General features: G+C 40.2%; 1 protein-coding gene across 2 annotated transcripts in view; it reads right to left on the reverse strand.

Moving 5' to 3' along the window:
• Positions 1–21,228, reverse strand: part of NCKAP5 (NCK associated protein 5) — an 834,652-nt gene that overhangs the window by 200,167 nt on the left and 613,257 nt on the right. The window contains exon 8 of one of the 2 annotated variants that reach the window (XM_081050689.1): positions 7,370–7,442. In XM_081050689.1, the coding sequence (XP_080906815.1) occupies positions 7,370–7,442 (73 nt within the window). The remainder of the gene's footprint in view (positions 1–7,369; positions 7,443–21,228) is intronic. The other variant, XM_081050688.1, reaches the window with a different exon arrangement.

A 21,228-nucleotide genomic window follows, 5' to 3' on the forward strand; every position in this document is an offset into this window, starting at 1 on the left:
CATCATTTCCATATCTATTTTTACTAAGATTTCTTTTTCACCTGCCAATTTCAAAAACACTTCACAAAGAATCATTTACTAAATTTCATCAAAAATTTGAAGTTTTATACCCATATGGCTACTACTGATAAAATTAAGGTGGACAGATAAATTATGTGGTATTTTTCAGCTGCTATATTAACATTTAGTGTGATAACTGAAACTGACGACATTAAAGATCAAGGCAGAATATTTAAGCTTCCAGATATAAGTTACTTCTGTTCATTCATTTCATCCTTCATTTATTTAATATAAATTTTCAGAGTATTTGCAAAGCTAGATGACTAGGATGTGTTCCTTGGTTTCAGAGAGAGCACAGCTGGCAGGAAGTTGGCAAGAACACAGTTATAACACAGTGTGATAAGCATGTAATCATCTTGGTAGTTCTCACAGTTAAACAAAGGCTAAGGGATACACTTTCATCTTCTTTTTCTCTTGATAACAAATTTATTTGGGTTGATGCTAAATTATGTGTGTTTGTATTCCTGTTTAGGATAGTGGGATAGATTATGGGAGAATGTTTTCATGGAGCTTAATTGTTTCTTGACTCAATATTGACAAAATAGTACATCCTTAACAACAGTTTGCTACTGGTAAGTCTCATTGAAAATTAAAACATAGGCTGTCATCAACTTGTGGTTAGGGGGCATTCACACCACAAGCAGTAAATGACTAGAATCAGATTACTTATAATTGATTAATTGAATTGTACGCACAAGAGGGATCTTTTTTCCTACCCGAATCCATTCCAAATTTACATTTTTTGACATTAAATAAAAAAGAAAGACCTTTCATTTGTTTTTGAAAAAAAAGTATTATTAGGTTTCTTTTTTTAGTTTTTGTTTTTTAGTCCAGACGAAGTTAAAGAAACTATCACAGACCAAAATAAACCATATTTTCCTTAACTGGTACTTTTTCTTTTTCCTTTATCATTTTATTTATAAATAATCAGAATGGTGATAGATCTTATTTAGCCCATACACATTGACCAATAGCATAATCTTGAAAACCTTAGTTTTTAAACATTCACTTCAATTCATAAATAACTGGGAATTTAAAGTCAAACTATGTATCATCCATTTTATTCTTTGCAAATAAGAAAAAAAAACACACAGAAGAATTGAACTATTCATGCAGCTTGAATCAGAAACAATATACCAAAGTTAATTCATATCATCAATAACTTCATTCTTCTGGATCTCAAACTTTTGATTTGATTTACATTCTCATAAAACTGCCCAATATCAATATTTTCTTTTCTTCCACCAAACTGGTCCCTCACTTAAACCACTGTGTGGAACAGTGACCACATAAAATAGCTCTCTACATGATTTAACGGGAGACATAAATGAATATCCTAACTGGAACAGCCCTCAGGAGTAAACACGCTCCTTCTATCTTTGCAATCAAGTATTTTGCCTTATAGGCTTAACAGACTTTATCTCTGACACAGTTCCTTCTGGCATGTACTTTGGACAGTTGTTTGCCCTACCTGAAAATTGAACAAAGATTCACAAACGCAGTATTTCTTTACCTACTGACATGGGTTTTATTAGCCAGAAGGCCTCACGGGTTCTTGGCAGAAGAACAGGCAAGTTGCACGAATGCTTTCCTGGGTAATGCATATAAAGACAGTTCCTGGGTTTTGTTACTACTTCTAACTGCTCAGCTTCCCTGATGGGCCAAAAGAACAGCTGTTTGGAGCCTGCAACCTCTAACAGGTTTACAGGATGATCCCTGGAATGGGCTCCTGTCCTCATTGTAACATTACACCCTTAGCACGTGGGTGGCAAATAATCACACACCCACAAGCTCAGCTAATGAGAACAAATAACTTTGAGTGTCACCTGACAGCTTTCCTCTCCAAAGGAAGGAAAAATAGCAGCTGGTCTTGGCCAGGGGGAATTGAAACACACTGAGCAAAGCTGACAGCCGTGAATCTCTGGGCTTGTTTTACAACCACCCTTAAGCTCTCTGTGGAGACCACCTCACTTTGCTCTAGGAGACAAGCAGTGCTGCAGGTGACACAGAGAGGCCAAGGAGAGGGTCCAGGTACATCTCTCCTTTCTGCTCAGTAAGAATTCTCTCAGTCAGGCCAGCTCCTCTGACACCTGGCTGATGGAGACACATGCCTTTGCTTTACTTCCCAATCAGGCTTCCTGGGGTCACAATTCCTCTTAGTTCTCCCCTGGAAGGTGTGGGCAGAAGGAGGAGGAGTCAGGGCTGTGGACCTGTCTGTGATTTTATTGCAAAACAGTCCCTGAGGCTGAAGGAGAGGGAGCCAATTCTCACCACCTCCAGAAGACTGGGGGCTTAGGGCTTGGAGGTGAGGACTTCAACAGGCCTGGTGATTGACAGTCCTCTCCTCCTGCCTAGTGGTCTCCCATTCACACTTTCACCTGCTCTTTTATCAGTCAAAGCAAGGGTCATGTCAGCAAGGTAATTTAACAACGGGTCGGAAAAGTACAAGTTCTGGAAAATGTGCTTTGAGGAAGGTTTCTATGCTTTTTAGCTTGGTTTATTGTCCCGAGGAACATTGGGGCAGAATCACAAGAAAGATTCAGGTTCAAATACTGCCTGTGTTGATGATTATGTACTGACATGGACGGGGGTGGGAGGGGACAACCTCTAAGTTGTTTTGAAAAATGCATGAGATAATAGTCCTAACCAGAGAAACTGCCCTGGACAGTACCTGCTATAAGGCAGTCCCCCCATCAACATTAAATCTACATCAGGTCACTGGAGCTTCAGAGAATAAAACCCATTTTAAGGTAAGCAGTTAAGAAAGAATGGTTTGAGAATAAGGGGCTTTTTTGTAAAGAGATGAAGTGTGCGTGTGCACGTGTGTGTGTGCATATATGTGTATGATATGCATGTATAAATATAAACCACTAACCACCTATATTATTTATGTACCCTGTAAAAAAAATCATGTAAAATACTGGAAGTGGGAGAAATTCATCTAAACATATACGTGGGATTCCAGAGAAAAATTATGTGAACATCGATTTGTGGCTGATCATCTCCATTCACTCATTTAGTCATTCAACAAATATGCGTGAAGGACCAAGTATGGGCCACGCGCGAGTTGTACTGGGTCTTAGAGAAATAATGGTGACTAGAACATTGGTGGTGCCCCACGGTGGTTAGAGTCTAGGGCAGGTACAAGAAGCAGATCATCTGTTGACGTCATGACCCATTCACGAAATGACATTTGAGGCACATGAGAGCCATAAGCAGGATCATCTTCCATCTACATCTGCCAACACATTGAATTTAAAGAAGACTTAGGGCCCAGATGTGGGACATGCAATGAAAATGTCCTTATAAAGATTCCACAACCCAGTCTTGGCATATAGCATAGGAATCAGTCAGAGACCGAAGAACTGTTCTTAACCTACTTCTGCCTTGATTTAGTCTTGGCTTAAAAGAAATTCTGGTGCTCTTTTCTGAACTCCATCTGAAGGGCTCATTTTCCCTGCCTTTGTGCTCTGAAGTGTAGAGCGTAGAGAAGTTGGGAAGAACTCCATCATTGCATCCCTCACTGACCGTGCAGAACTTTGGCCGAGGCTGATGGTCTGAAGGGCAGGCAGGTTCTCTGACTTCTGTGTACAAAAGCCTCACCTGGGAAGTTTGTTAACACTGCCCATTTCTTCACCCTGTCTTCTGCTTGAGAAAGGCTGAGTTGGGTCTGGGAATCTTCATTTGTAGCAATTGCCATATACCTTTCTGACCCACAAGGAGCCCAGAAACACAACTTGAGAAACACTGAGATACGGTTTATGTTTGCCATTGAGGAATTGGAAATAACCTACGTGGGTTCCACGTGGGTCTGTTGTTCTTCTGTCATCATATCCAAGTTTGGCAGAGTTTTCATCCTCTTACGGAAACTTTCTAAAAATGCTCTCCGAGGCATAGTATTCAGAGAACATAAGGGTGGCTGAATATTATAACCCACTGGGGTGCTTTAAATAATTGTAATTCCTGGGCTCCACTCTAGACCAGAATTGGATCTGTCTCTGAGGTGGAGACGGGCCAGCAGTATTTTTTTTAAACTCCCCAGGTGAGTAAGTCCAACAGGCAGGTAAAGGTGAGAACCACGTGCTTTTCTGGATCTCAAACTTCTCCAGCTCCAGCTCCTTCTGCTAAAGATGCCCCTTCAGTTCTGCCCCATCTCCTGCCCGCCCACGGATCTCTTCTCCTGCCCCTTGTGACTTGCGGTGTGTTGTCCAAGTTTCCAATATAGCTCATTTCCCCTGTGGGTTACCCTCAATTCATTCCTCTGTGATTAACCAGGCCCCTCACTTCTGCTAGGCCGGCAGTACCGTGAGTTTCTAGGGCCTGGGTACGGCTGACTCCCAATAAAGGTTTGTAGGACATGACTGAATCCATCTAAATGCAAAACAGTGGTTTGATATGTTATTTTATTTATTTTACATGTCTCATTACCCTTCTCTACGTGGGAATGGATTGGTGTTCAAGGAACTGTAGTTAAGGCAATAGTGAGAATAAATAGCAATTCACTGCTTGCCAGTAACCTTCTCTGTCAAATGGTTAGACAAAGACGTTGGACTCAAACATTAAAGCCTCTGATCCCCTAAGGAAAGTCCGGATCATCCTTTGGTTTTGCCTTTGGATCACAAGGTGAGGCAATGAGGAGCCAGGCAGCAGTAAAGGTGATGTGAAAGTATGTGCATGCATATTTGTGTGCGTGTGTCTGCCTAGCAAACCCATATGTATCTGTGGATGTGGTTCTGCTTCCTTCTGAATAAATACAGCCTTTCATTCGAACACACAGAGGGAATTTCTGATTCCCAAGTGTTTTCCCCAAATCTTCAATATGTTCTCCATTGCTCAGAAAATAACAAGCACTGCAAAAGGGATTGGAGAATATTTTAAATTTATATTTTATCCACCTGTGTATGTTTTCTGAAACCCACTAGCAAGGAAATAACTTACAGAAGACCTTACCTTGTTAGTTTGTCTAATTAGTATAAAACGCCTTGAAAAGAATTTCCAGTTGGCAATATTACTACATTCAACTACCCCTTTGAGAGTGTTCTCTTACAATGTGTGGAAAAGGATTGTCTACCCTCATGCAATTAGTTACACAACAACTGGCATGTGTAATCAGGGGCCAGTATCCATGAATACAAAACATTTGTATGGCTCAAAGGTGCTTCTTTGTTGCAAATCACCTCTTTGGCAACAGTTAATGTTTACAATTGAGAACAGAGGAACTCTCCCTCTGAAAATTCAGGGTTCAGTGGAAACATCATATAAAATAATTCTGTGGGTAAAAACTTATGTTTTGCCGGCATGAAACCTTTGGAATGCAGGCATAAGGAACATAAGGAAAACAGACTATGAGTTCCCTTAAAGAAATGTTGTGAGCTTTTGATTGATGGGGAGGGGTGATTTGCAGGAGAATCGTGACAAATAAGATGATTCCATGGTGTGATTCACATAAATTTGACTTCTGAATACAGATTTAGTCTCGTAGGAAATTTCTGGTCAGGAGGTTAAGGTGAAACTTTGCTGATCAATGCCTATGACCGAAGGGCAATATTTGTTCCTTTAAAAATCCTTGCATCTATTTGGTCTTTCTTGCCCTAAACTTTGATTGGACCAAGAACCTGGGGGACAGGGGTGAGAAGTGCTGAGGTGGCCTCACTGGACTCTGACTCATCATTTTCCCTTTCATGTGAACTTCCTTTATACTGTGTTTCCCAAAATTAAGACCTAACTGGACAATCAGCTCTAATGAGTCTTTTGGAGCAAAAATTAATATAAGACCCATCTTATTTTACTGTAAGACCCGGTATTATATTATATTATATTATATTATATTGTATTGTATTGTATTGTATTGTATTGTATTGTATTATATTATATTAATAATATTATGTTATATTATATATTATATATTATATATTATATATAATATAATATAAGACCCGGTCTTATATTGGGCAGATGGCTAAAAAAGTCATTCCATTAAATTAATAACTCCAATCATGAACAAACTCCCAGTTGAGAGTTTGTCAGTGAGGCAAATGGCCAGTCCTGGGTGGATGATACAGCATGAGGTATGATCAAAAAATATGGTGACTGTTTAAATAAAAATAATTTATTACAGTAAAAGACACTTTGCCATTAATCCCTCTCAAAATACTCCCCCTCATTTCAAACACACTTATCCCATCATTCCTGCCATTATCTGAAGCAATGCTGGAAGTCCTCTTTCATGAGTATCTTTAGTTGCACTGTCATGGCTACCTTGATGTCCTGAATCTATTCAAAATGTTTGTCTTTCATGGTCATTTTGACTTTGGGGAAGAGCCAGAAGTCACATGATGTCACTTTCGGTGAATAAGGTAGATGAGGACACATCACAAAGTTTTTGACAGAAAGTGCTACTCTAGAAGCAATGTGTGACATGGAGCATTGTCATGATGGAGAATGAAGTAAAGACACGTACGAAAGAGGACTTCCAGCACTGTTTCAGAAAGTGACAAGGACGATGGAATAAGTGTGTTCAAAGCGAGGGGAAGTATTTTGAGGGGGATTAATGGAAATGTGTCTTTTACTGTAATACATTTTTTAAATTTAAACATGCGCTGTATTTTTCGATCACATCTCATATATATTGATGGCATGATCCCTGACAAGAGTGTGAGGGGAATGGCTGAGAGGAGAATGAGGGTCCTGGGTACACTTCAATTTTCCACTCACCTTTCAGGAATTCTGAAACGCCTACCATCTTTGCCTTCATCTCTTTGTTTTCATCAAATAATATTTTTCAAGTTTACTCATGCATGGGCCCTGTCTTCTTCCATTCTCCTCAAATTTTCTTCTTCACGTCTCTTTCTCTTTTTGGCTTGTTCTCTGTGTACTGATTTTTCCCCTCTGGCTGACAGCTGTGAACATCATCCCCACCTACTCTATCAAGCATTTGCTTTTTCAGAAATGGTAGCCAGTTGGAGATGCAGCATCTCTGACACGGCTTTTCTCATTCATAGGCTGGAATCACGCTTGCTGGACAGAAGGAATTTATCATACAGTGAAGCATACCCCATCCGTGCCCCAAGAATATTAAACAATAACCCAGAGGGATTTACAGATACCTGTATAATGAAACAGGGAGAAGAGTAGAGAGAGGGAGAGGGAGAGACTGACTGACCTTCCTTCTCAATGTATGCGTGTTTACCACCTTCCTTTGAGGACAGAATGTTACTGTTCGATGGAGGCTGGAACAGACATGTTTTGAAGATCTGACTAATGAAATCCTAAACAGTGTGGCATCTTATCAAGAACCTCTCCATTCCACTTACCTCATCTAGACATCTCTCATACTGCTCCCGTTGATTTTCATTTTCCAAAGCCAATGCTGAATTCTCTGCCTGCAGTAAGATACAAAAATAATACAAGTAAATCAATGAAATGTTGTATTATATGACAACTTATTCAATACAGTTACTAAATATATCTCCTCAGGATCCAAAACAACATTTTAGAAGAGACTTCGACAAGTTTGCTCTAAGTACTATTATAAATATCTCAGGGATGACTTCTGCCTTATCATCTTGTTTCATAAAAATACATTACCACTTAAAGAAATGTAAAACTTGAACAGGTAGAAAATCAAATCATGGCTTGATGCGAGTGTGTTCTATAAAAGGATTACAACGTTTATTTCATTCTATGAAACTGTAAATATAAGACATGTCTTAATCCACTTCATTACAACCTGTCACACTTTTCACAATCCAATATTTATTTAGACCATAGAGAACAATCTCAGGTAAATTCACAAAAGTATAATTCCAAATGCAAACTAAAAATGTTGCTTTCCTTGTTAATCAAAGACATTTGAATATAAGAATATAATGAGAAATTTAGAATAATTAAAAACTGAATTATTCTTAAAAGTGCTTCTCCCTCTCTCTCTCACTCCCTCTCCCTCTAGTTTTAAAATTACTGCTTTTCTGCCCCTCAGAGCCATGTGCGTATCTCAATGCCAAAGAAGTTGCTATAAGATACTAGGTTGAATATGGTTACTCGGTTACTATGTGGAATCATAAGGGGAAAATAGTAATTAGTATAAGCATATTCGATTTTAGGAGGAGCATAACATGGTGGCCTGACAACTGCCCTCCACATGGGTGACTTGGGTTCATTTCAGGTACAGTGGGCCCCACCTGAATCCTGAACTACATGTTAACTCTTTCCATGGTTGCAACAGTGACCACCCATCCCACTCCCCAAGCAAACTTGCCTACTACCCCTTCACTACAACCTTCCTTGATATTTGAAAGGGGTATACAGAACTGTGAAACAGTTTTTTACAAAACTGTGGTATACTTTTTAGGTGGTACATTAATCACCATTTTTCCATATACTGTCTTCCCATCAAATTATTTAAAACATTCATTTGAAAATAACTTCAGACTTACAGATGACTTGCAAGAGTGGTTTGAAAAACTGCCACCCTTTCCTCAGATGCACCAATTGTTAACATTTTGCTTATATCATTCTCTTTCAGTGTGTGTGTGTGTGTGTGTGTGTGTGTGTCTGTGTGTGTGTGTGTGTGCGCGCGCTCATGCGCGCGCGCGCATGTAACTTGAGAGTAAGTTTCAGACATGATGCTCTTTATTCCTAAATGTTTTTGAGGGTATTTCCTAATAACAAAGACATTCTCTTATACAACCACAGTTTAGTTTACAAATTCAGGAAACATAACATTAACACAATAATACAATCTAATCAATAGTCCTTATTCCTATTTCATCCATTTTCCCAATAATGTCCTTATAGCAAATTACTTCCAGTCCAGAATACTATCCAAGATCATGCATTGCACCCATTTGCCATTCATGATCCTTTGATCCTTTGTCTTTCATGCTGTTGACTCTTCCTTTCCTTCCTTCTTTCCTTCCTTCCTTCCTTCCTTCCTTCCTTTTTTTCCTTCCTTCCTTCTTTCCTCCCTCCCTCCATCCCTCCCCTTTTTCCTTCCTTTTCAAAAAGAAGAGGACAATTGTTTCCTGGAATGTCCCTTAATTTGGATTTGTTTCAAGTTTCCTCATGTAAACATGGCAGAAATAGCACAGGAGTGGTGCTGTGTCCTCAGTGTATCACATCAGAATCCCACGTGTCCCATTATTGGACATGTAAACTTTGATCACTTGGTTAAGGTGGGGCTTGTCAAATCTATTCACTACAGAGTTACTGTCTTTCCTTTTATAATTAATAAATAAATTGTGGGGAGGTACTTTGAGATGATGAAAATATCCTATTCCTCATCTACTTCCATCTACTTATTTTTGCAAGCATCAAGTCGTCCCTAAGTCAGGGGTGCAGCACATTTGGCTGCAAATGATGATTTCGGCCATTACTCTACCTATATTTATGAGCTTTCATTTAACACAAGAAAGTGCCTTTCCTATTTATCGAGCAGGATGAATACATGGATTCTTATATTATTGAAAGGCTTGTAAATTGTTAGTATTTATTTTGATGCTCAAATTGTCCCAGCTTTGGGAAGGTGAACCCCGTTAATCTGTGTCCTTTTGACATGTTTCCATAATCTTAAAAACACTTTCTTTCCTTTTTGGCACATGGAAATATTCTAGGTTTGTTTGGCTTTTTCCCTGCACCATCTCTGAAATTGGCCATTTCTTCAAGGAATCCTGCTTCTTTTTAGTTGGGAAATGACATTCAGAAAAATAAGATCTGGGTGTTAACATGTACCAATTGCTACTGAGGAGTCATTGCTCAGTTTCTTTTTATTTATTTTTTTTTATTTTTTTTTATTTTTTTTTAATGTAACTTGAGAGTAAGTTTCAGACATGATGCTCTTTATCCCTAAATACTTAGTCCCTTTCAGCGGAAGGATCTCTCTCTCTCTCTCTCTCTCTCTCTCTTTTTCTCCCTCCCCTTCCTACACACACACACACACACACACACACACACACACACCACCACCCCCCACAGAATTCTTCCTTTTTCTGTTTTTCTATTTGTATTCCCTTTTTCTAGAGCATGGGCTGCCAACATCATTATATTCACTTTTTTCTTTAATCCTACAGTGCATACAAAGTTGTTAATACTACAAAAAAATAGTACAAAGAAGAATTCACAATGTCTTTTTAGACTGCAGGTATATAGCAAAAATACCGTGTTTAGAAGTTACCAGACTGCCCACTCCCCCACAACCCTTCAGTGTGGTTGTGCTAGTCATTTGAATTCAGTTCAGTTCATTGGTTTCTGATAGTATTCAAATTTAATTTCTCCTCTTCCTGTTGTTTTCATTTTACTTTTTGAATATGGAAAGCATTAATGTGATTCCAGAAGACAAAACCATATTAAAAGGTATACTCAGCGAGGAGACACTCCTATTCCTACCCCTCTACTCCATTCATATCCACATCTTGCAGATTCTTTAATAGTGCTCACTATTCCTCTTTGTTTTGTCTTACTTTTTTTGTTATTATCTAGTTAAAAATGATATCACTCCCTCCTATTACATTTGTGATACTCATCGCTGCCCTCTAACTCCTTTTTCCTTCCTATGCTCTCGCTGCGTTCCTACTTTACCAGAGCATATTACATTCGAGTACTATTCTTTCACTCTTTCCCTTCTTCTTTTTTCAGCCTCTTTAATGGATGATGACTGGGGAGGTTGCTCTTACAAGTCTGTTCTTTTTCTATAGCATCTTGAAATTTCCCCTCTTCCTTTTTCCTTTCACAGCTACACCTTCAAATGGAACCTTCCTTTTGATTCTTTCTCCCAGAAACATTGCCTGTCTGAGGCAGTCAGCTCAGGCCCCGCACTCTTTCAAGGCCTGCCCTACAGCCAGCACCGGGAACCACCAGTCTGCACCTGAGGTCAGTCCTGTGCACCTGCGGTCAGACGGCCTCATTCTGGGAGTGCTTCCTTCTCACTGGCCGCTACCACCCTCGCCTGGGACACACAGGCTTACCGCCAAAGTTCTGTGAGCATTTGGTGTTTATTTTTCTTCTTACAGGAATCTGAGGTTCTAGTATTCTGTTTTCTGGTAATGCAGAAGGCGTGGGTTACGTGTGACTGTATTTGTTCTTCTGATGATTTGAATTTCTTTTTCTTTTTTTGACAGATATATGGAACATTTCAGATTTAGGCCATTTTGTCACTTAGCAATAAACTGATTGAACTAGGATGGGACACAAAAGTTGAAGAAAAGTGTTGAGGAAAAATCTGTTTGGAAGTGTTCTTGCTACTGTCAGATAACCTTGACCTAATTCTAGTTCAAGTCCCAGGATTCAAACTCCTGTTTCTTCCCCCCGGTTTTAATTTTAATACTTGGCTTCACCCTGGTTCCTCTGGGCTCAAATCCCTGCTTTAGCCACCCATCCCCCCCCCACTCCGATTCTTCAGGTGAGAGTCTGCCATGTTCTTTGCGGTCTCTTCATGGACAGACATGTGCTACACAGCCCAACCTTCTACCCTCGCACGGATCCTCTGTCTGAACTATTAACGTATCCGTTCTGCATAGACTGCTTCTTCTCTTTATTGCACACGTGAACTAAACTGAAAGCTTTTCCTGGCTGTCGCTGTTTTCCTCAGGGCTTGCTTTGGCCTGTTGTGTTGAACCCCCTGCGTACTTGCAGCTCCTGTGTAACTTCTCATTTCCTTGCTCAGCCCAGGTGGGAGGGCTGGTTGCAGGTTCCAGTTCCATTTCATTGTCATCTACCTGGCAATATCAGGTTGTGTAACCCTTAGCAACCCATTCAACTTTGCTGTGTTTCCAGTTCTTCAGCTAATATATGAAGGAAACAAACTAGCCAATCTACAAAGTGACTGCCCATTTAAATATTTGGAAACACGGGAAAACCGCTGGAATTCCGATTCTATAAATTCACCGCTTTCTTTGGAGAAATTTAGGTTTTGTGAAGTTTGCTGGGTTTAGTAAGGCAATGGCACAAAGGATAATGGGAAGAGATAAAGGAGAGAATAGCAATGCCAGTTTACAGTGTTTTCACTTTAAATATCTTGGATAAGGAAATAAAGCTGAAAATGGGAATGTATATGGATGTCTGTGTCTAGCTCCTACTCACAATATCACATTGCAATAACACTCCCATCGATCTGTTCGGATAATTACCATCATTATGCCGTTTACATTACTTGCCTCACACGTTTACACCTCTGACAATCTATTACAGGCAAGTAAATTAAATATCTAAAGGGTGCTGGTAAAGACACAATAGTCACATTTATGGTTAATGTGCTCAGTTACAGAGACCAATTTAATTGATATAATTCTACATATCCCAGGGGACAATGGAGATATTACCAATTATGCCAGTGAAGTTATAATAATTTTGAACTCGTGCTTTTCTTTAATCCATTTGCACTTATTAGAAAGTCAGGATTAACCTGCTACTGACATGAGACAACTGGGAGAAAAAGCAAGGAAAGAAAACCTTTAATTAAATGTGACTTAAAGAAACAGTGACTACTTGTATGGCAAGAATGGGAAAGGATAAGGCAGAGAGAGGAAGAGAAAATGTAGGTGTCACCACTGAGAATTACAGAAATGACAAGACACGTCTTTTCCACGTTACATAAGGATTTATTAAATCAGTATACCCAGAGGATGTAATTAGAGCATTCAAGTAAATATAACAGTGAGTCTTTGTGTTCCGCTTTTTCTTCCACAACAATCAGAAACTTTTACGAGACTGAGTCCATGGTTTAGAGGATTTCCTGCTCTGTGTGGTTTCCTCGTGACTCCAAATGTTCCTGATTTCATCTTTAAAGTCCTCAAATGTCTTTATAAACTTGAAGTTTCATAGAGTAAATCCATATTGTTTTGGATTACTGTGGAGAATGGGTCTGAATTTATATATATATAAATTCAAATATGTATGAATTTATATATATTTAAAGGAACTGTGCTTCCCAGAGGTCCTGTTCTGTGCATAGATGTACTGGCCAGAGCATACAAATAACTGAATAGACTGATGCTTCTAAATTGCTGTTCCATATTAATTCTCTAAGTGCTTATTAAGTTTAAAAATCTCACCATACTATAAAATGGTTTACTACATCTGCTATGTTTGAATGTTTCTGTCTCCCCATCCCCAAATTCATATGCTGAAATCCTAATGCCTGATGTGCCGTAAGCACCTTTGGGAGGTGCTAAGGTCAGGAGGGTTGAGCCATCATGAATGAGATTAGCGTTCTTGTAAAAGAGGCTCTGAGAGCTTGCTAGCCCCCTTCCAGCATGTGAGGACACACATGGAAGGTGCTGCCTGTGAGCAGGGACGAGGGACCTCACCAGAACTCAACCACGCTGACCCTTGGCCTTGGACTTCCCAGTCTCCAGAACTGTGAGAAATACATTTCTGCTGTTTATAAGCCACCCAGTCTGTTGTATTTTATCACAGCAGCCTGAGTGGACTGACACAACATCCTTTTCCACAAAGCATAGATAGAACAGTTTTACACACAAAAAGTTCCCACTGCATAAAATAACAACTCCACAGTAGACTTTTTACCTCAGATATTCTGTCCCTGCTCATCTACAAAAACTTATATTTTTGCTGCTTGAGAGCACACACTGTCTCTCAGGTCAAGGCCAATCTGTTTCTCTCATGAGGCTCTCGTTTTCCTTCTCAAGGCTGCACCTTTGCTTCTGCTGTTCTTGCCTTAAACATACTTCACTCTCCCGTTGGCCATTCTAAATTCCACCAATTTTTTGTGGTCTAGATAGATGTGAATCTGGAAAACTTAAATGGGGACACACACTTAAATTTTAGAAAGTAATTTCAGATATACAAAATGAGTTTGAAACCATTACAAAGAATTCTCCTACTCTTTTTCCTCTGATCCCCCAAAGGTTACCTTTTTACCACACTTGCTTTATCTTTTGTTTTATACCTATCTATAACCAGAGATATTAAACAAACAACAACAAAATATTGCAAATAAGGTGCAGACATGATGCAACTTTACTACTTAATACTATGAAGTATATTTTCTGAAAAAATACATTATCCTCCATAACCAATGTATAGTTAATAAATTCAAGAAACTAGCAATGATAAAATATTTAATCTCAACAGACCTTGTCCAAATTTTACCAGTTATCCCTCTGATGTTCTTATCTAGTCCAGGATCCAATCCAGGTTCTCAGAGCTGTTCTTTTGTCTTTCATGACCTTGACATTTTTCGACTACATAGGCAGTTATTTTGGAGAATTTCCTTTAATTTGAGCTTGTCTGATATTTCTTCATGGTTAGATAAAGTATTTTTCGCAAGAATACCACAGCAATGATACTCTGTCCTCCTTGGTACCTCACCCTAAGGGCCACATGATACTGAGTGACCCCATAACTAGTGCACTAACTTTGATCACCTGCTTAAGTTAGGATGCATAAGACTTCTCCACAGAAAGGTTATTAATTTTCCTTTGTAATCAGGAAATGTCTTCTAGGAAGCTTCTTCAGAACTATGGAAATATCTAAAGTTTTTGAGATTATGCAAATATCTAAATATCCACATTTTTGTTCATTAATTTTAGTATCCATTGATAATTTTTTGTGTAACACAGTTTTTACAATGCTGGTCACCAAGTAGAGATTTTAAAAATTCCACTATTCCTCCCAGGTTGATTTGGTTGAATTCTATATCATAAGGAGAGGCCGTGCATTTTAACAATTAATTATAATCCCTTCAGCTGAGGTTGACAATTTTATGAATATTACTAGTCTTCTCCATCTAGGCTGTAAGGTCTTTGAAACAGGAATCATGCCTTATATGGCTCTTTTGAAAACAGTAAGATTTCAGTTAGTGCAAGTATACTATAGTTTTGGGACAATAAAATTCATTTTGACATTTATATTTACTTAAAATCAATGAGCTTGTGCATGCAGTTTATCAGGCATTTTTACCTATGCCCTCTCAGTGGTGGTCATACACACACGTGGATACATTCTAATGCATCTTTTTAATAATATCTTATAGACAAATGAGATATTAAATAAGTGATACACAATTTTTACTCTTGGCATATGTCAATATAAATTTGATTTATTATTATGGTATCTGGAGATTTCAAAAAAAAAACAATATACAACATCTGACACATTTTGACAACTGATGGAATATTTCAATTTTCTACTTCTCTCTACTGAGCAGTATGGGAGACTAGGTTTTTGTTCCTTACTTATAAATGTTAATTGCACTCATCACTAGTGTTATCATAGTGGTAGATTAAAGACAGTTGCAAAGGCTTTGCATCTCCTTGACTCTGGGATGGCATTTCTGATTTGCTTGACCAATAGAATGTGGCTGACATGCTATTTGAGGGACTTCCAAGGCTTGACCATGAGGTTTTCAGATTTTACCTTGGCTTCTTAGAACACTAACTCTTGGAGTCTTGAGCCGCTATGTAAGAAATCTGATATGTTGAAGTGGTATAAAGCACAGGTCATGTGGAGAAGCCCTAGATGATGAGATGTCTTGTGGAGAGAGATGGGCCAAGGAGCACCGAGATGCCAAACACGTGAAAAAAGAAGCCATCTTGGAAGTGGATCTTCTAGCTTGAGTTGACATCACATGAACTAGAGATGAACCATCCAGTTGTGTATTTTCTAAATTTCTGACCCACAAAATTGAGAGAAAAATAAAACACTCATTTTAAGCCTCAAAGTTTTGGGTTGGTTACACAGCAATAGGCAACTAGGGCAGACATATTTAGATGAACCAGAACATCAAAACACGGGGTGTGTCACAAGAAGGAAATAGTCTAATAGAAGAAATAAATTAATTTCTCACAGTGACATCTATACTGCAAGAGAATCAGAGAAAAAAAAAAACCTACTAACTTTGCATGAGGTAGGAAAGATATTCCTTGAAGAGTTGATCTTGACCTTTGATTGAGCCAACTCAATAGGCATTCAAAACAACAACAAAAGTCCTCACTGGAATGAATGAAAATGACATAGCTATAAACAAAATATCAAGACAATGACATCTGTCTTATACTAGCTGTCAGAAATAAATTATCCAGCCATGCCAGAATTCTGGGTGTAAATATCATCCGACTATTATGAAAGTGAATTATGTCAGACACTGGCGCATACCCACTGCAGAGAAAATCCTGGATTCAAGAATGATGAAAAGGAACAAACTGATAGTGCGCACGTGAAACCGATACAAATTGCGGAAGGGTAGAGTGGTGTGGAGGACAGGAGGTGGAAAGAGGCAGACGTCCTCTGAAGGGAAAAAAGAGAGAAAGAGAAGAAAGAGTCCAATTCACAGTAAAATCCAAAAAGGTTGGATCGCTGTGACAAATCCTGGTGGCAATAGCTGGATTTCCCAGCTTGCTGATAATCCTTCAACTCAGCAAAGACAGACAGATCAGAATAAGGTCAGGAAAAAGGTGTTTCTCTAAAATCATGGTTTGGTCCCAAAGGTGGGAAAGTGTGCTTCTTTCAGATTGCCATGCTGAATCAGAGTCCTGTGGCACTCTAGTTAAGCAGCACACTTGCCAGCTATAGTCTATCTTAACAACTTTAGACTATGGGCCAAAGAATTTCAGATTCAGCCTTCCAAGCAAAACACAGAAATCCGCAGAATATCCCGAATGACACTGTAGTCTGTATATTTTGACTGTCTACAAAACATTATGACGAAAAGGAATCATGGGAGCAGCTAAATATGCCATCAAAGCATGCATATTTTAATCTAATAGAGTTAAAAAAAATCTGAGTACCAAGGACACCAAGAATTGGACCTGGGTATTGAGTCTCCTTCCCTTTATCATCATCAAATAAAGCTTACAGGGTTTCTGGGTCATTCACCTTTTCATGTCTGGTCATTGTAGTGGCTGTGTGGGGAATAGTTGGCTAAAGGGTATCTCTCACAGACTATATTCTCCATACCCAGGCAATGTTTAGGGCTGCTGTGCATCTTGGAGGTAATGTCAGGAAATAGTTGTAAGCTGTGCTCATCCACCACAGCAATAAACATGTGCACATGTGTGCCCATGCCTGCACAGACACTCCCTTAAAATGTCCTTACTCATACAGTCAATAAACCTTACGGATGCCCAGTAAGTCCAGGCCCGGCACAGGCACTGGGGACCTAAACCCAAATAAAATGCATCCCTGTCTCAAGGAGTTCAGGATCCCATGCAGCGAGAACATCTTATGCAAGATCTGTCCACAGGTTCATTTTTGAAGAGTTGGCTAGAAAACACTTCACAATGAAACCTCTGGACCTCCAGAATTTAAATCCTTGGATGGGGCTTTAGACCAGTGGTTTGGAAAGTTGAGTTTACATCTGGATTACTTAGTATGCTTGTTAGACCACAGACTGCTGGGTACCATTAGTATTTGGATTCAGTGTATCTAGGGTAGGGCCTGTGATTTTACATCTCTAAAGTTTCTCAGGTGATGCTGATACAGCTGGTCTGGGGGCCATACTCTGGAAACAGGTGTCTCAGATGGATCAGCTTCAGAATGAAGGTAGTTGTCACCCCTTGCTGCACCCTGGCTATCATCTTCGTTAACTGTACAAGAATTTCTTATTGCTTCTCTGCACTTGGAAGTGGTCACCATGTTTGTCACCTCCACCAGGAAACTTTCACAAATCTCCTGAGGTGGAATAGGGGCCTGCTCTCTGCTCCCACAATGCACCATCTGCATATTTCTAGTAGAGTACCTACTGTAAAATTTTCACACCAGACAGGTAAACACACCCTACAATTTTGTACTTTGCTTTCTCTTATTTTGTTTATCAGTCTGCCTCTCTTCCCCTACATCAGTGATTCTCACTGAGGGGAAACAGCCCCTGAGAGTATATATGAGCGCGCGTGCGTGTGTGTGAGTGTGTGTAGAACAGGTAAAAAATGTGTGTGATTTGGGAAGATATTATTTGATATTGAATTATATCTGGAAAATAATAAAAGGTAAAGCTTTCATAATACAAACAGACAAAGAAAGCTCGATAATTTTCTTGCCTGTGGGGATAAACAAGAAAAAAAAATCTATATATGGAGTTGGTGGGTGGTAGGAGTGGTAAGAAGGATATATCCTCCTAAGAGGGGAGCATGGGATTCTAATGGGAGGTCACAGCGTGCTTTTTTTTTTTTTTTTTTAAGATTTTATTGGGGAAGGGGAACAGGACTTTATTGGGGAACAGTGTGTACTTCCAGGCAGTTTTTTCCAAGTCAAGTTGTTGTCCTCTCAGTCTTAGTTGTGGAGAGCCCAACTCAGCTCCAGGTCCAGTTGCTGTTGTTAGTTGCAGGGGGCGCAGCCCACCATCCCTTGTGGGACTCCAGGAATCGAACTGGCAACCTTGTGGTTGAGAGGAGGCGTTCCAACCAACTGAGCCATCCGGGAGCTCAGCAGCAGCTCAGCTCAAGGTGCCGTGTTCAATCTTAGTTGCAGGGGGCGCTGCACACCATCCCTTGTGGGACTCGAGGAATCGAACTGGCAACCTTGTGGTTGAGAGCCCACTGGCCCATGTGGGAATCGAACCAGCAGCCTTCGGAGTTCGGAGCATGGAGCTCTAACCACCTGAGCCACCGGGCCGGCCCATAGCGTGCTTTTTAAATTTCCTTTTCGTTTTTGTTTTTTTTTTTTTTTCTAACAGAAAGAGGTCACGTCTTCGAAGTCAGGTAAGTGTTTATTTTGATCTTGGCGCTGCTTCTTGCCTACCATTGCCTCAGGCAAATCACTCGGTCTCTTTGAGTCTTCTCCTTGGTACACAGGAGTGGTAATAAATACTTATCACTCTTTGGGGGCTGAATGAGATGAATGTAAAATGGATCTAACATGGAGCTTGGCCTGTTACAGGATTCGATCAATGTTGTTTTCCTTCTGTTCTTTGTAAATCAACTCCCACCTGAAACATGGGCAGTTCACAAGGGGAAGTGGTGTCAATCCGGTAGAAGCTGTCTTGTCAATTGGGAAGAGTTCAGACAGGAGAAGTGTAATCTGGGCCCTCACCTCAGTGTCTTTTAAACAACCTCACACATAGATTAGCTTCAGGCCTGACTCCTCTCACCTACACTCTCCCTTTTCCATCCTTTTCCTTCATTTCTTTTTCATCTCCTTATTCCCACTTCCAGAGGCCCATTGATCAACTACCCTCTCCCTATAGAAAACCCTGCTTCTCAGAGAGTACTCATATCTCTATTCACATTAAGATTCGAAGCTGATAAATAAAGCACTGAGAGGATTTGCATTTTAAGAGAGGATTAATGAGTGCATTTTTAATTGTAGCATTGTAGGCAGTAGAAAGTGGGCAGGTTTGCAGGGGTGCAGGATGAGCTGGGATAAGGCACTGCTCTTCACCTTGAGATCATATTATAAGTGATCACTCACTAAGCTTTCTTGTAAGGCCTAGAACAGGGGTGTCCAAACTGCGGCCCGTGGGCCAACTGCGGCCCACCATCCGTTGTTAATTGGCCCACAGCAAATTCCAAAATTATATTTAGTTTACTTAAATAAACCAGGTGAAGCAATACGTACTTCACCTCGAGTGAGTGGCCCGGCTGTTTGTGTATTTTACCACATATGGCCCTTGGTGAAAACCGTTGAAAAAAGTTTGGACACCCCTGGCCTAGAAGGACTGGAGCATGATAATCTCCACAATGTCCTAAGGCAGCTGAAAGGAGCAATGTGCTTCTCACAGTTCTTTCCCAACTGTGTACACAAAATAGTCACCTATGTGATCTGTGGATGTCACTGAAGCAAGTGGCAGCCCCTATTTGTTATGGCACTTTGCTCATCCCTTGGTTACAGCACCCACTGCCCCCTGAGCTCTTTGTAGGCGGGCACCGCTGTTTTCCCACACCTTGCCATGTGCCTGGAACACAGAAGGGCCCCAGACCATTTGTAATTCAGACACTTCCCATATACAATTTTTTGCATCCCAAGGATGTGGACTGCAACTGGGGTTATCAACAGAAATATTATCGGTTTAGAGAGATGACCACTTCTCTTTTACAATTCCAAGATTCTGTTTCTTTATTCTACTCAAATTTATTTTGCAAAACTAGTGACTTACAAAGACCATAGGTCTCATATTTAGGAAAATCACAGTTGATCATCTCATTCCCTCCACCCCACTCCCACTCCCATCCCCCACACTATAAGCAATAATGGAGGGAGAATGTCAAAGCCAGGCTGAGACAGACACAGGCTGTGGACACAGTGGCATATGGGCCTGAGAGAAGAGCTGCACATACCAGCCTCCCAGCAGCTAGGATCAATGTCTCACCTCCCCCAAACAACAAACTCTTCTCCAGGAGCCAGCTGGCAAATGTTTCACAATGGCTCTTTGGGAGTCTAAGAGCCTGCTTTGCTCTTCTCAAGTTTCCAGGGTGTAAATGCTGCCACCCTGACTGATTTCCAGCTATCACGTAGAGTGGGAGGAGAAGCACAGTGGCCCACCGTCATGCCGTATTCCCATCACATACGGTACAGAGCTTACATAACAGTGAAGTGTTATAAAATAATTGGGAAGAAATGAGCTTTGAGTGTGTGTTACCTGTGTCTTTAATTAAATGTAAGTTGATCTAATTTAATTAATAACAATTACCACCTTTAATGACAGGCTCACAAAATTCGTGAAAAAGTAACAACGGGCTCTCAAAAGCTGGCGTGAGCTGGCTTCAGTGCGTCATCGCTCTGTCTATCATAGGCCTTGAGAACAGCTCTCAAATGGTGCAAATGTCCATTTATATCTGCTCATGCAAAGGGGGTAGTGAGTGTGTTCAGGGAGCTGGCTGACCCACTGGTGATGATCAGGCCCCATGGGGTGCCTGCATTTCCAGCTCCACTCTCTTCCTAAGGTCTGTTTACACAAGTTGGTTTGGGAAACTTGAAGATAAAGCATCATAAAGCTGTGAGTACCTGGACCTTCCCCCTCATTAAGAGGCTGCTTCCTTTGTCTCTGTGTTTGCTAAGGTGGATTAACCTGGCCTCCCCTCCCTCCCCTGCTTCTGCTCCCCCCCCCCACTTTTCTCCCACCCCTGCAACTGCAAGAGGAAAATTGATCTACAATAAAATGAGCCTGGGAGTCACACTTGTATAGATTCAGGGAAGTGAAGATTTGTGTGTCTGACAAGTGTGTTTTTAAAAGGCAGGTACAAACATTTAATTATTCCAAACATTTAATAGTACTGTTAA

Source organism: Rhinolophus hipposideros, assembly GCF_964194185.1.
Source record: "Rhinolophus hipposideros genome assembly, chromosome: 6".
Lineage (NCBI taxonomy): Eukaryota > Metazoa > Chordata > Mammalia > Chiroptera > Rhinolophidae > Rhinolophus > Rhinolophus hipposideros.